This window comes from Pezoporus flaviventris, unplaced genomic scaffold, assembly GCF_033815535.1.
Source record: "Pezoporus flaviventris isolate CSIRO_AGI_PZ_B2104156 unplaced genomic scaffold, CSIRO_AGI_Pfla_v1 ptg000031l, whole genome shotgun sequence".
NCBI lineage: Eukaryota > Metazoa > Chordata > Aves > Psittaciformes > Psittacidae > Pezoporus > Pezoporus flaviventris.
The window spans coordinates 18,369,069-18,383,070 of NW_026892579.1; the positions used below are offsets into that span (position 1 = coordinate 18,369,069).

General features: G+C 40.2%; 1 protein-coding gene across 1 annotated transcript in view; it reads right to left on the reverse strand.

Annotated features, from left to right (window-relative positions):
* Window positions 1-3,645: 3,645 nt before the first annotated feature.
* Window positions 3,646-14,002, reverse strand: part of ZNF292 (zinc finger protein 292) — a 37,398-nt gene continuing 27,041 nt past the window's right edge. Inside the window, exons 7-8 of the mRNA XM_061460326.1 lie at window positions 13,377-13,518; window positions 3,646-11,775 (exon numbers count right to left, since the gene is read on the reverse strand). Coding sequence (XP_061316310.1) covers window positions 4,570-11,775; window positions 13,377-13,518 — 7,348 coding nt within the window. The 3' untranslated portion in view covers window positions 3,646-4,569. The remainder of the gene's footprint in view (window positions 11,776-13,376; window positions 13,519-14,002) is intronic.

The following is a 14,002-nucleotide window of genomic DNA, read 5'->3' on the forward strand; positions in this document are numbered from 1 at the left end:
CCCCAGATATTCCTGTAAAACAAGAACTTTAATTCTTTGGAATGTATATTCAAGGTTTTATTTCTATCTTCAACAGCCATGAAATGATAAATAAATTCCAAAAATCAACATTTCAAGTCTTGGATGATACTTCAGGCTTTGACAAAACCAGCATCTTACATGAGAAATAGTCTGAAAAATTATTATGGACTAAATCTGTGTGATGCCAGCTTACCCATAGAAACCAAGCGGCATGTCCTGCAAAATCAGGGTGTTTGATAGAGCTACTAAAGAAATAAGCATCACACAAGGTGGCTCTGCCAGACATTATTTAACCTGAGAGAACAGAAACACACTCACCTACTTTCTGAGCCCTTGCTCTTGTCCAGCGTTTGATCTTCTAATGGCTCTTTCCCTTCCACAGCCTCTTCCCTGCCTTTATACTCCTTTGTGCTCCACTTTCACTCACCCATCCATCCTTGAAGTTGTTTGCTCTGAAGTTTTTGGTTCAAATGAGTTTGTAGCCTCGGTCCCTAGCCTAAAGTTTTAAGGGCCTTTTTGTGTATTCATATTCCAAATCAATTAAGAATTAAAAATCAATTCAAGTGCTATTCAAAGTGTGAAAGCAGAGTCTCCTCAAGCACATAGCAATTGGCAGGAAACTGATCTAAGCCCATGCAATTGCTCCATGCTCATTCATATTTCAAAACATTTCTGCAAACATTAAAAGATCCGAGTCTTACACGGATGCAGAATCATAGAATGGTTTGGGTTGGAAAGGACTGTCCTCTATCTAGTTCCAACCCCTTGCCATGGCAGGGACGCCTCACACTAGATCATGTCACCTAAGGCTCTGTCCAACCTGGCCTTGAGCACTGCCAGGGATGGAGCACTTACCACTTCTTTGGGCAACCTATTCCAGTGCCTCACCACCCTCACAGTGAAAAACCTCTTCCTTTTATCTAACCTGAACTCCCCCTGTTTAAGTAATCTCCTTGCTCTCTGACAGAAAAAAATATTTCCCTATTTGCTGTTTCTTCCCTCCATTTCCATCTCCACCACCTCGAGCCCCATTTCCCACCCCTTCACCAGATCCTCTTCTCCACACCAAGGCTCCAGCCAGGGGTGAGCAAGACAAAACCAGGAGCTTCTCTAGCCTGGGAGGGGGCTAAACCTGGGGATACAGCTTGTCTCTGCCCACACAGGTGAGAGCCCCAACCAATTCTTTGTCATAGGAACTAATTGTAAGAATATATCCAACTACTTTTCCTCACCTGGACCATGACTTGTTTGCAGTGTTACAAGCACCGCTCCCTCACTGTCCAACAGCCACAGGCAGGACATCCCAGCAGAATGCTCTAGGACCAACAGTCCCCACCATCCTGCTAAGAATGACCACCCCAAAATATGTGAGGGCAAACCCACTGCTTTTACACTGACTCAGGGCTCAGAAAACATCAGACTTCTTTATAAACAGAGTTAACCAGAAGAGAGGCTGACTGCTAGTTTAGAGGTGTCTTTCAATCACAAACCTATGTGCTCTGTGCTCTGCATCCAGACTCCCCGAATTAGTCACTTCCCCATCAGTGAAACTACTGGTTTAGTCATCACATTCCCCATGGTGACAAGGGGTTTAAAAGAAAGCGCCTTTGCTCAGTGGCACCACAGTTCATGGGTGATATGTCTGGAAGATGGAGACAGAGAGGAGGGAGAGGAGAAAGGCTGGGTGGCAAAGCAGGGGTATGGTTCCGAACTCTGGAGGAGCTGTCACTTCAGGCACACTGCCGCAGCTGAACTGGGATGTTATATACATCACTCGAGGTAAAATATATAAATGCAAATACCAAATTTATTTCCTCAGGAACCTCTGTAGGTGGCTTTACCAAACTACAGTGCTCTCTGCAGTACACGATATCTTAAATCAGACCCTACTTTTAGCCCCCACTTCAACATGCTTTTTTAAAACCCTACCATACTGGCTTACTTTTTAGACAGGTTGTCAGTACCCACTTAAAAGGGTGTGTGCTGTGCAGGGCACTGACTCTACTGGTGCAGCACCCTCTTTAATTAATTGGGATAAGAATGAGACAATAGTAAAAATTTTATTCTCAGAAATTCAGACCCAAGTTAGAAATGATTTCCTAGATATTTATAACATTGGAATTCCCCCCCCCCCCCCCCCTTTTTTTAATAGCATTCTAGTATAGCACCATGTAGCTAAATAGTAGTATGCTGTTTTCAGCCTAAAACCTGCAACTGATACAGTATCTATCATTGAGAATGTCAATGTTGAAACTATTTTATTTACACAACATAATGTTCTAAAAAAAAAAGTGAGGTCTGTCAACAGCGACTGCAGTGGCTTCGTATCTCTCTGAAACCAAGAGATTTGGGGCAAGCTGTGTGGATCCTCTCCAGAGGAGCTCCTCTGCTCTCTTCTTCACAGAATACAATCACAGAAGATTCACCTTCCTGCAGAAGAGATCTCCCCTGCAGCCTGTATCAGACAGCAACTCCATCCAGGGAGACTACGTGGTCTCTCATAGGTAAAACATGACATCATGCACTTATAACAATCTCTCATAGAGTTAAACCACAAGGATTTGGTGTGGTTTTACCCCTCAGACCGCACCTTTGATTCACTCATTTAGCAGAATTACCAGTGCTAGCCCCTCCAGAGGGACTGGAAGTGAGAGAAGCAAATGGGCTCTGTTCAAATTGAAGCACAGGCTTTCCTATGCAATTTAGCACCAGATAGCAAACCAAGGGCTATGCCAAGTTGAAATGCTGTTGCCTTTCTGCTTTTTCACACATAATCCTCACCCTCATGACAAGTCACTTCATTTGGTTGTAGGAATGTGCCCTCTGCATTCAAGTAAACTGCCAAAGATTCCCGGTGAATAGCTTGAGAGCAATCAAGTGTAGCATTTAATGCAAAGCTTCACATGGCAAGACAAGTTTATAGGGAAAAAAAAAAAAAAAAAAAAATCAAGCCAATCTCTCCCAAGATAGACTATTTTATATTACTGAAGGTAGGTCACATCCAATATGAGAAGAATCCAAGCAAAATTTTTGGTACCACACAATCCAGATGGCATGTCCCATCCAAGTTAAGTACAAACACGCATGAAAACCAACCCTGAAGATTCCTGGGTACTGACAGGTCCCACCAACGCATTCATGCTTTTGGTTACTCAACAGACCGGATACCTGTCATTTCGGTTAGCAGCAGAAATATATATGGAGAAATTGCTCTGATCCTGGGCACTACACGTGGCACCGCTTCCAAGGCTCATTCCAGTGTGGAAAACGGAGAGAGGTGGCGAGAATGCTGCCAGGTACAGTCAGCAAGAGGCAGAAGAGCACGGAGGGGGCCCATGCCATCTATACAGCACACCCACCGAGTTTGTCTGTAAGATCACACTCACTTCCCTTTCAGAAAGTGCCTTATTTATTCAGTTTTTAATGGTATGGCATAAGGACTCTCGTATTTTATAGATAGATACCAAACTGGTATTATCAAAATAAACCATCTGTTTTATAAACCAATTATTTACAAAAATGGTTTCTGAAGCTTTTTGTTTTGTTTTTTTTTTTTAACAAAAATTAAACTATACACCCATCTAAGTTACAGAAACAAAAATAAGCTTTATAAGATCACATGTATAAAATAAGAAATGAAATGTGTTTTTATTTAAGGCAATACTGGGCTACTTCACAAATCACCACCTCAAATATAGATACTGCTCCACACTACTAATTTTCTATAACATTCACAATGGATTCTTTAATACCAAATATTGTTTTAGATCTCCAATGTAGCAAACTATTTTTATTCACATTTCAATTTTTATTACGGAATCATAAATGCTTTGTATCCAATTAAAAGCAATGAAAAATGTAGCTATAAGAAAACTATTATATTTATGTGTTAACTACATATGAATATCACCCATAGATTCTGGATGTTATAATTTATGAAAATGAGAGGGTGTCAGTATGTTTACCTTATGAAATGTGGTTGTATCCAGCTCCTCTCCTGTAAATAAATGCTTTATGCAAAATAAAACTGGATATGGCAGACTTGGCTAATTTTAGTTTAAAAGTTCTTAATTTAAAATGACTAAAGAACAGTTTCAAAACCTTACTTAGTTACAAATTAAAATTCCAAATATAAATGTGTAATTTAATAGTTTAGACTTATAGACTGCTGGTGGCAGCAAATGATTTACAATAATAAATATATACTAAAAAGAAATTTATCTACAAATAATAAAAGAGTACTGTTATACATGAACAATAACCTGGTGAAAGAGAACAATCACAGACAATTCACAAAGATTTAGTTCATGGAAAGGACAATCTGATATAAAGCTGAGGTTTTGATGGAATATTTACAAAACTGAAGCAATTACTCTGTTCTTCAAGTCCCATAGGGATAAAAAGAAATAAGACACTTACATGACTCATATCATGTTTTTTGCTAGATTTAATCACTTCAAAATCAAAGGTCCACAGTTACTAACATGCTTGATGGCTTCCTAGTCAAAATAAATGTTATTACATCTCACAGTTAAACACATTAGTTTTTCAGTATTTTGACTCCCTTTCCTTGGGACCCTTCACAGTAACTTCTGCAGCTAAAACCTCTGGATTATCCTCCCAATGTCTTTCGGTCTTTCTCAATGTGACGACAGGTTTCATTTCCTGAAGCTGCCGCAACACACGCTCGGTGCAGTCTTTAAAAGTCTTCTCTAAAACAATCCGTACAAAAGTCTTGTCTAAAACGATCTTTACGTTGTCACCGCAGGGAAGCTGTGATGGGTTGGCAAACGGTATGAGAGTTTCATTTTCAGAATACGACCAAGTGACATTATTACTTGCTACAGAGGTCTTCTCGTTGTGTTTTCGGGCATTTGAATGGGATCCCTTTTTGGTTCCGGTGCTGTGGCAGTCTCTTTCTGTGGTTTTCTTTTGCTTCACAGCAGACTCCTCAAGGAATTTGAGAAATGATGCTTCAAATCCCATTGGCTTAAAGGAGCTCCAGTCAAAAGCTGCAGGTTGCTCTTCAGCTGTTTGAATGGCTACAGCAGTCTCCTCCTCCCTGTGCGTGCTGCTCATGTCAGCAGGCGGCACTTTCTCAGGTTTTTCAACTTTCCTCCTCTTACTCTGGGATACATTCTTTTCTTTCTTTGCTCTTTTTAAGTTTAGTTTTTGCTTTTCTGAGGGGCAGGAGTTGGTCTCTGGCAAGTCACTATTTACACTGGAAGAGATTTTTGCTTGATTTTCAGCAGTTGAACAGTCCTCGTTAATCAGTTTAGTAATGAACAGTTCTGTCAGTTCATCCACTTCGTCCTTTTCACCTTTTTCAGTTTCCTTTTGTGGTAATGTAGTTGTGCTTGAATTATTGCTCACAATCAAACTTGGTTCAGGCTCTTTCACGTCACTTTTTTTATCAGTCTCCTCTTGCTCACAGGTGTCTTCCTTCACTGGCAAAACAGAGAGTTTTTTAGATACAATAAGAAGATTCCTATGTTGGGAAGTAAATGCTTTGGACAGCTTGTGGCATTTATAATGCCTTATTATGTTACTTTCGCTTGTAACTACAGATGAACATCCTTTTATCATACATGGATACTGAGTTATGAACCTGCTCGTACATTCCAACAAGGCATCATTTCTAGCCTTTATGGAATACACATGCTTGCCACGTTTCAGTGAATAACCCTGATTTTCTTCAGCTTGAATTCCTTTTGAGTTTTTGTTGTCCAAATTCAGGTTTTTCTTTAGTTTTGTTTTCCCTGACAACCTGTTACATTCTTTTCCCGATCTGTTTTTTGGTACTCTCTGTTTGGACTTCAGTGGTTTCTCCTGATTTGCTTTGCTTGAATTGTTTTCCTGATCTGGTGTCAGTCTCCTTGGTCTTATTAGATGATCTTTATGCCTGTCATTATGTTTGTTAAAAATATGCCTCAAGAGGTTAGACCTAGTAGCATAAACACGATCACAGCCTTCACAGTCACATCTGAATACACTGTCAACTTCTACTTTGTTTGGCTTTATCTTAATGCCGTGATCTGCCTCAAGATGTACAACATAGTTAAGATAAGCTGTAAATGAGGACTTACACTGAGACTGGTCGCAGGAAAACCTTCCCACTTCCGGAGCTGGTTTCATGTTTCCAATTTGCTCTGGGGTCATGTTATGAAGCTTCATGTAATGTTGTATCAAGCCAGTAACTTCCTGGAAGATGTGAGAGCAGTCACTCACCTCACACCTGAACTCTTTGACAACAGGTTTGGTTTCCATCTCATCACGTTCCTCTCTGCCTCGCTCATTCTCCTCCTCCACTTCAGCAGAGAAGGCTGGGAGGTCCGATTTGTGCACAGCTTGGTAATGAAGGATTAGGTTTTGCTGTATTGTAAAAGCCGCGAAGCAATCCTGATGGACACATCGGTAGGGTCTGTAAGGGCTATATCTAGTGGGAAACTCCAGAGACTTTGGTACAGGCTTCCTATGTTTTCTGTCCTCTTTTTCCTTCCTGTACCTCCTAACCTTGTGTAATTTGGCTTCTGCCTGTGTACTACCGAAAGAGATTGCATTATGTTGCTCTGGTAGAACAGAAATCACTTGGGGAGGTTTTTCCAGTCTTTCAGGAATGTCTTCTGGTAAAAGTTTTTCCAAGACTATTACAGGCTCTATGACTTCCTTTGTCTGAGCTTCTTTGACCAACGGAGCTGCAGTTTTGGTTCCTATTGTTAGTGGATGCAAAGTTTTTATTTCAACAGGCTGTGGGGCTGTGTTTATGGTCTCATTTTGAGATCTTCTGCCATAAGGCCTTTTAATTTTTAATTTCACCATCTCCTCTGTCGTAAAATGATGTACAAGCTGACAATGCGCTCTGAGATTAGAGTTTCTTGTGAAAGTTTTTGGACAGGTAGCCACAACACATTTGAATGGGGCATACTTCAGTTGATGCTTCTTAATTTCTAGTATCATTTCTGCAGTGTACTGATGAATCTTGCCATAGTGTTTAAATAATGCGTCTTTTGTCATAGCACTGTAATTGCAGCCTGGATCCTGACATACAAAAGGCTTATTAACTTTATCACTGAACTGAATGTTGGTTGCCTCTGCAGACAGCTGGATGAGGGTTTTATTTTCAGTCGATACAACAGGAACTCCTGGTGCTAGCTTATCTGTTGGAGGAAACTGGGAAACAGTCTGGGAGGCTGGAATGGGTGGATCATCATCTAGTTTCAGTTTTTGCAAGCGTTCCATAATTTCCAACATTTGAGTATCATCCTTTTGAGCCATCTCAGACTGAGCAGAGCTACTCTTTGCAGCACTGACATTCCCCACATGCACAGCAAACTGCGGCAGTTTTACACTATGTGCAGAACCTCCTGAAGAAGCCTGTGCGTTACTTATTTGTGACTTCTGTCCTGAAGCACCAACAGTATCCTGAATTTCAGTTTTCACCTCAAGTATGTTTGTATTCGAAGCAGTTTCAAGAATTTCCAGAGTTTTTTCAAAGTTCTGCAGAACACTCCCTTTTGAAATCTTCTTCTCTGAATTTGCTTGCACACAAGAATTTACAGCCAGCATTTCGGAATCCCCATTTTCATTTTTTACTGTTAAAGGTGGGAGTGTTGTATGAGCCTCGAGATCTGTTTTGAAGTTCTCTTTGATACTGGTCATTAATAACTGATTGTCAACATTGTTGAGTTTCTGTGCGAGGTTTTCCACCACTTGAGAGCCACAACTGGCTAGTAAGTTGGACTGAAAACCTTCTCCCTGCATTTGCACGTTTTCTTCAGTGCTTTTGTTTAGAAGTCCTACCACTGTATTATTTACTGCTACTTTTGGTGATGTGTTGGGTGCAAGCAAAGGCATAGCTTCTTCTTTCTTCTCCTCTGAAGCACTGGCTCCCTTCTTACTCGAGTTACTCGATTCTGTGTCCTTGGGACTACTAATAGAAGAAACTTGTGAACTATCCTCTGCAAGATTTTGCACTGCTGGAAAAAGATCTAAACTTATGTCAGGATAGAGGAAGTCTTCTTCAAACCTGCTTAGCCTTGGGTCCCCTCTCGCAAAAACAGGCAAACGCCTACACAGTAGTCGAGAGGTTTTGGTGTTGAGGGTCCTGTTTTGGTCAGTTAGCGGGGTACTGGGGTTACAGGCTGGCTGCACCAGAGGAGACGTGGTTGAGCTGGGGAGAACAGCTGCATTTATCTGAGCTGTAGCAGTGATGCAACTTGTTGCAACTACGTGTGGAAGCACTTCTGTGTCATCAAAGGTACTCGGGATGCCTGCGGTTTCCAAGGCTTGTTTTATAATCCGATTTCCTTCCTCATTCCCACCAGTATTAAAGTTAGCCACACTGGCCTGTGGAAACACAGTCTTCAATAAGGCTGTGGAGTGATTTTCAGCAGCAAGTAACTGGAGGAATGATGGATCTTTAAAACACGTCTCTGGACTGAAGGCTGATTCCTGCGGTTGCTGCAAGTTTAATGAATTTGAGGAAAGAATCATGCTGGCAAGCAGAGACTGTCCGTTGGCCTGCAGAGCTTCTGCAGAAATTTCTGATCCTTCCAGAGGCTTACAATAAGACCTCTTAGATAAGTGACCACCAAGTGATCTAGGATTAGTGAAAACTCTGAAACACCTACTACAGATAAATTTGCCATCCCTAATTATTGCTGGCCACTTGGCCCGCTTGTTATGTTTTGGCTTCCTTTCTTTCCTATTCAGGTTCCGGACACAATCCTTTTTCATCTTTTCTGAAGCTGGATCTTGAGAACTGGTTTCAATGAAGTTATTTTCATTACCCAGTCGTGAGGGAAATAGCTGAACAACAGTCTCCTCTTTTGTGAAAGCAGAGCTACTGTTTCCTTCTAGTTGTGATGAAAAGTTATTTGTGTTATTTTCTACTTGCGAGAAGACTGAATTTGGAGGATTCTCTGCTGTCGAGGGAAAGAGAGACATCGGACCATTTTCCGCAGGTAAAGGAAGAAAAGGATCGCCACCACCGTCAATATTCAGAGGCATAACTTTTTTTGCTAGATCATCCAGCTGGGAAGGTAAAGTTGCACCAGACAGATTTTCCATTTGTGAACATAAAACGCTCTCAGGCTCACTTTTAATAGGAGCAGACAAACTTGGATTTATGACACTTCCCACTGAAGGCAACACAGGATTCGCCAAATTTTCTAGGTGGATTGGGAAAAGTGCACTTGAGACATGTTGCACTTGACTGGAACTGGTGGGATTCAAGTTAGGTTTGTTCTGTGCAATTACAGCAGCACCACTGTGATTGGCCACTTTTGTGGGCACAAGATAAACAATCCTCCCATCATTCGGCACATTTTGCATACCGACGGATTTTTGTGGTTTCTTATTTTTATACTGCATTTTAAAAGCAACATATTCTTCAGGGTGTGCTGCTTTCATATGTTTGCCAACACTCTGTGACGAATTGTATGTTCGAGTACATCCGTCGACTGGACAAGTGTATTTCCCAACTGGGGGTGCTGGGGATGCAGCTGGAACCAAAGAGCTATTTATGTTAGGCTGTGAAGGAATAAAAGTAATACTTTCTAAGGTTTTTAAAGGCAGGTTATATAGATTAACTGAAGCCTTCATGCTGCCTTCAATTTCAAGTTTGGAAATGGGTACAGTGTTTCGATATCCCGCCTGATTCTGCACGCTGAATGGATTTACAATGTTCACTTGTCTTTCTAAGCTCTTTGATTCAAGGGCTTCTGGTTTTAGTGTGTCTGAGGTCACAGAAATATTTTGAATATTGTGAGTCTGACTGAGACAATCTCCTTCCTTTCTCTCTTGGAAAGCTGGAAGACGAGGGTCAGCCAATGTGCACAATTGCTGGGTTTCAGGTTTAGTGGTCTCTACTCTGCTGGCAGCAGCAGCCAATTTACCTCTTTTTACAAAGTCATCTTGGATCTTCTGGTTAACAGCAGGCACCTTAATGCTGCTTGTTGGAATCACCACTTCTGCCTTCACTGTACGAGACTTCTCGAAACTAGCATCATTAGGCAAGGAATTGCTTTGCTGCAGCACGATTGCAGATGCACTTATACTTTCATTCCCTGCCGGTTCTGCTTTGACTTCATTCCACACAATGTCTTCTCCTTCGGTAAAACTACTTGGGTTGTCATCCGGAGTAGATGTCAATTCCTCTTTAACAGCAGCTCCATCAGTATTTTCATTAGCATTAGCATGTTGTCTGAGATCAGGCTGGTTAGTCTGGCTTTCAGGCTGCTGCACTGCTTCAGGCTGCTGCACCACTTCAGGTTGCTTGCTGTGATCCTCAACATGCTTTTCCAGTTCATTCTGAGAACGGTATACTTTTCCACAGCTTGTGACTTTGCACGTAAAGGTATTATAGTGTTGTGCTTCATGATCATAGAGTAAATAGGCTTCGGAGAACACTCTGCCACATTTAGGAAACATACACTTTGCTCTGAAGACTTGGTGTTCTTTCCTATGCGTCAGCAGCTCAGCATAACTATTAAAACCAGCCTGGCATTTCATCTGAATGCAGATATAAGGCTTGCTGCCACAGTGCATTTGTAAGTGATCATTCAGATGAGTAACACTCACAAAATGTCGTCTACAGTACTGGCAAATCACTTTCTTGCTTTGCATTTCAAGAAAACGTTTTGCTTCTTCATTGTCTTTGTGTCCCTTAGCATGAGCTATGAGGTTTTTAAAATATTTAAAACCTTTCTTGCAAAATGATACAGGGCAGGTGAATTCATTAACAGGGAGAGGCTTCTGAACTGGCACTACATCTGGTATGTAAGGTTTATCTTTGTCATTGTTTTCATCATCTGAGCCATCATTATCATTAAACACAATGAAGTCTGTTGAATAAAGACTGTTCTTCTTAATGGGTCGCTGCTCCTGTTTAGATACAGGATCAGTTTTCTGATTCTCGTTGGCAGTTGCTATTTTAGGAGGTCTTCCCAGTCTTTTCAGTGGTTTCATAGCAGCCAATCTCTCCTTGCTGGAATTTTTAACATGCAGAGTTACATGGGGAACAAAATTTTCTTTAGAATCGAAATTTTCGGCACAAATAGGGCAACTGTAAATTCCGTCTTTATAATGTTTTTGTGCATGCCTGACTATTCTATGCCCTAGGAATTCTTTGTCACATAACACGCAATACTGCATATAAGCTTGCCAGTTCCTAAATCTAGCTGATATGAACCCTCTCTCTCTGAGTTTTTTAATTTCTCTCTTTTTCTGCTTTTCATCTCCAATATCATTAAGAAGACTTGTAGCTTCACCAAAAGTGCCAGCAAGTCCATTCATAGAAGCTTCTTTAGTCTCTTCTTGGGAATCCTCAAGCTTCTCATAAACCTCACTATCGTTTAGTTCATCTATTGATGACACAATGGACGCCTCCTCTCCCATAAGTGCCAGACACTGACGCTTCAGAGTTTTCCAGTCCCAGAATTCTGGATCAAAAGGCCACTGAGTTTTCAGTACAAGTAAAAGTTCACAGCGCAAAGAATTTGGTATTGGAAGATCCTCTTCATCATACTTCTGGTCAGGCTGATTGTATAGCATTTCAACAGCGTAATATGCATCCACAGTGGGTTCAAGAAGAAATTCACTCAGCTGACAAGCACGTTTGACCTCCAAATCATCTGGAAGCAGGCAGGAGATAGTCTTGCAAATAGATATCTTGACATCTGCATTTTCACTGGATTCCAAGCGCAATGCTTTCACACACAGTTCAATACAGGTTGCAAGCCCAGCACTATCAATCTGCAAAGCAAGACTCATTTTAGTAAGGCAGCTTAGTATAACCCTTTCTATATCTGCAAATAAGAGATACTATTATTCAATGCTGAGTGTCAGAAAACATGCCCCTGGAGTATATAATTATATTTTTTACTTTAAGAAACATCATGGTTTGTCTTTAGATACTATTCTTTAAGTTGCACAATTTGTCTTAATGCTACTAAAACAATGTGAAAGTTTGCATACAACTAAACCACAAAACAACTGTATGTTCTGTCTAGCTTAAGGACTTTAGAACTGTATGTTAGAAGTGTTCAGCTTTTATTAGCGCAATCTTGAGCCTTTTCCATGAAAAAAAGCCTGCCAGTTGTGTTGCAGTTATTTGAAATGAGCTTCTGTGGAGCATTAAGTTAACACTGTGTAATAGTAAAAATGGTACAGCTGAAGTAAGAGAAGCACATGATCTTCACAAAGAAATCACTTAAAGTATAAAGGTTTATTTTTGTTTTTAAAGATCATGCCACTTCAAAGTCAAGTGACTTCAACTGAATGAGCACATGGCTTCATTCCAACTGAAGTAATAAGCACAATTAAATGTTCCATCATTTAAGTGTTCCAAAGGTCATGTGGTCTTTTCTCATACCCTCAGGCAACATAAATTACATTTATGTCCACTTTACAGTCCCTTTATGCTGCCAAGGATGTATAGAGAGGCTGTAGTATACATCAGAATAAAGTCAGCTGAATTTATAAATGCACAAGTCCACTACCCACATTGTCTCCAATTTCAGCTATCAATGAAATGATCCACAGCTCACTAGAGAAACATCAGTATGGCACAGCGCAGACAGAGCTCTTAGTATCGCAAGACTCCGTGACATTTTTCTCCCCCTCTATAACTACAATTTAGCTCAGATCTTTGGAAAAAATACTTGTTAAGATTAGAAGCCCATGATTAGCCAGACCAGAACACTGCAAAAGGGAAAAAGGAATGTTTATTCTTAGAATAAACCAAATTACAAAAACCTCCCAACCAAAAGCTTTCAGAAGAACTCACTGTAGCTGTAAACATTAAATAGTGCAACTACTACTGAGAGGAATTAAGGGAACTTAGACCACAACGTTAGCTGAGGTAGATTAACAGTTTTTAATAGTGTTGGATCTATGTCCAGAAAAGGCAAGTATTTCATTTATCAAACCAAACTGCATTCTTAAAGTGGCAAGTCAAAAGGAGGTTTTTGATTTTTTTTTAAAACTTTCTGTAATTTTCTTATATATTAATATCCAGCCTTCATTTCCTCTCATAATGCTTTCCTCTCCATTTTCTGTAATATTTGAGATATGGAAAATAATGAAGAGGAATGTTAGGATCAGCTCTTGTTCATCCCCCCTCCCCCCCCCCTTTTTTTTTTTTCCAAAGGAATGAAGACATTTTTATGATTCAAAATGAATCAACTTATAGTTTACCTGCAGAAGGAAGTTACTATGGCCATTCCTGAAACCAATTAGGATTGCCCCAAAGCTGATGCTACACAAGAGACAGGATGTCTAAGCAGCTTTCATAAATTTCCCTGATTACGGTTCCATTAACAGTGCCAAAAATATTCTTTCAGGAGTATCCTTACCTCAGAATTAATTACTTTAATCAGGAAGAAAATGTGATAAACAGTCTTAGTTAACACAGAAAGTTGACGACATCTCTCTAGATACACTTGAATAGAAGGCTCTACCCTTTGCTGCAGTTTACTCCAGAAAAGAGTCAGTTCCCTAGAACAAGAGAACAGTATTTCAGAGCCAGCAATGCAACCACTAATCTAAAAATGCAAGGTTGAGGACAGTTTCTATTTTGTCTTTGGGAAAGGAAAAAAAACCCCACTAAATTTATTCACATCTTATCTTACAGAGAAAAGTTTTTATTAATGTGGCACACTAATAGTATCTAATTTTCAAAATTATTACAGTGACTCAATTCCAGAAGAACAGGTCAGAATAGAATCAGTATTACCACAATTTACACTATATAATTTACAACTTATTATGTGGTCTTGAAAAAAGTCTTGCAAAGTAGTTTACTCTTCACAGACTGGAATTTTACACTTCTGAATTCTTAGTAATTACTAACAGCTTTAGGAGAATGGCTCTTCTTTGTGCTAGATACATTTCTCTTGAGCTGTTCTGCTTTAAGAACTGAATCTAATGATGATTTACGAAGAAATTAGCCCCCAAAGCCAAAGAGTATTACTGTTCATTC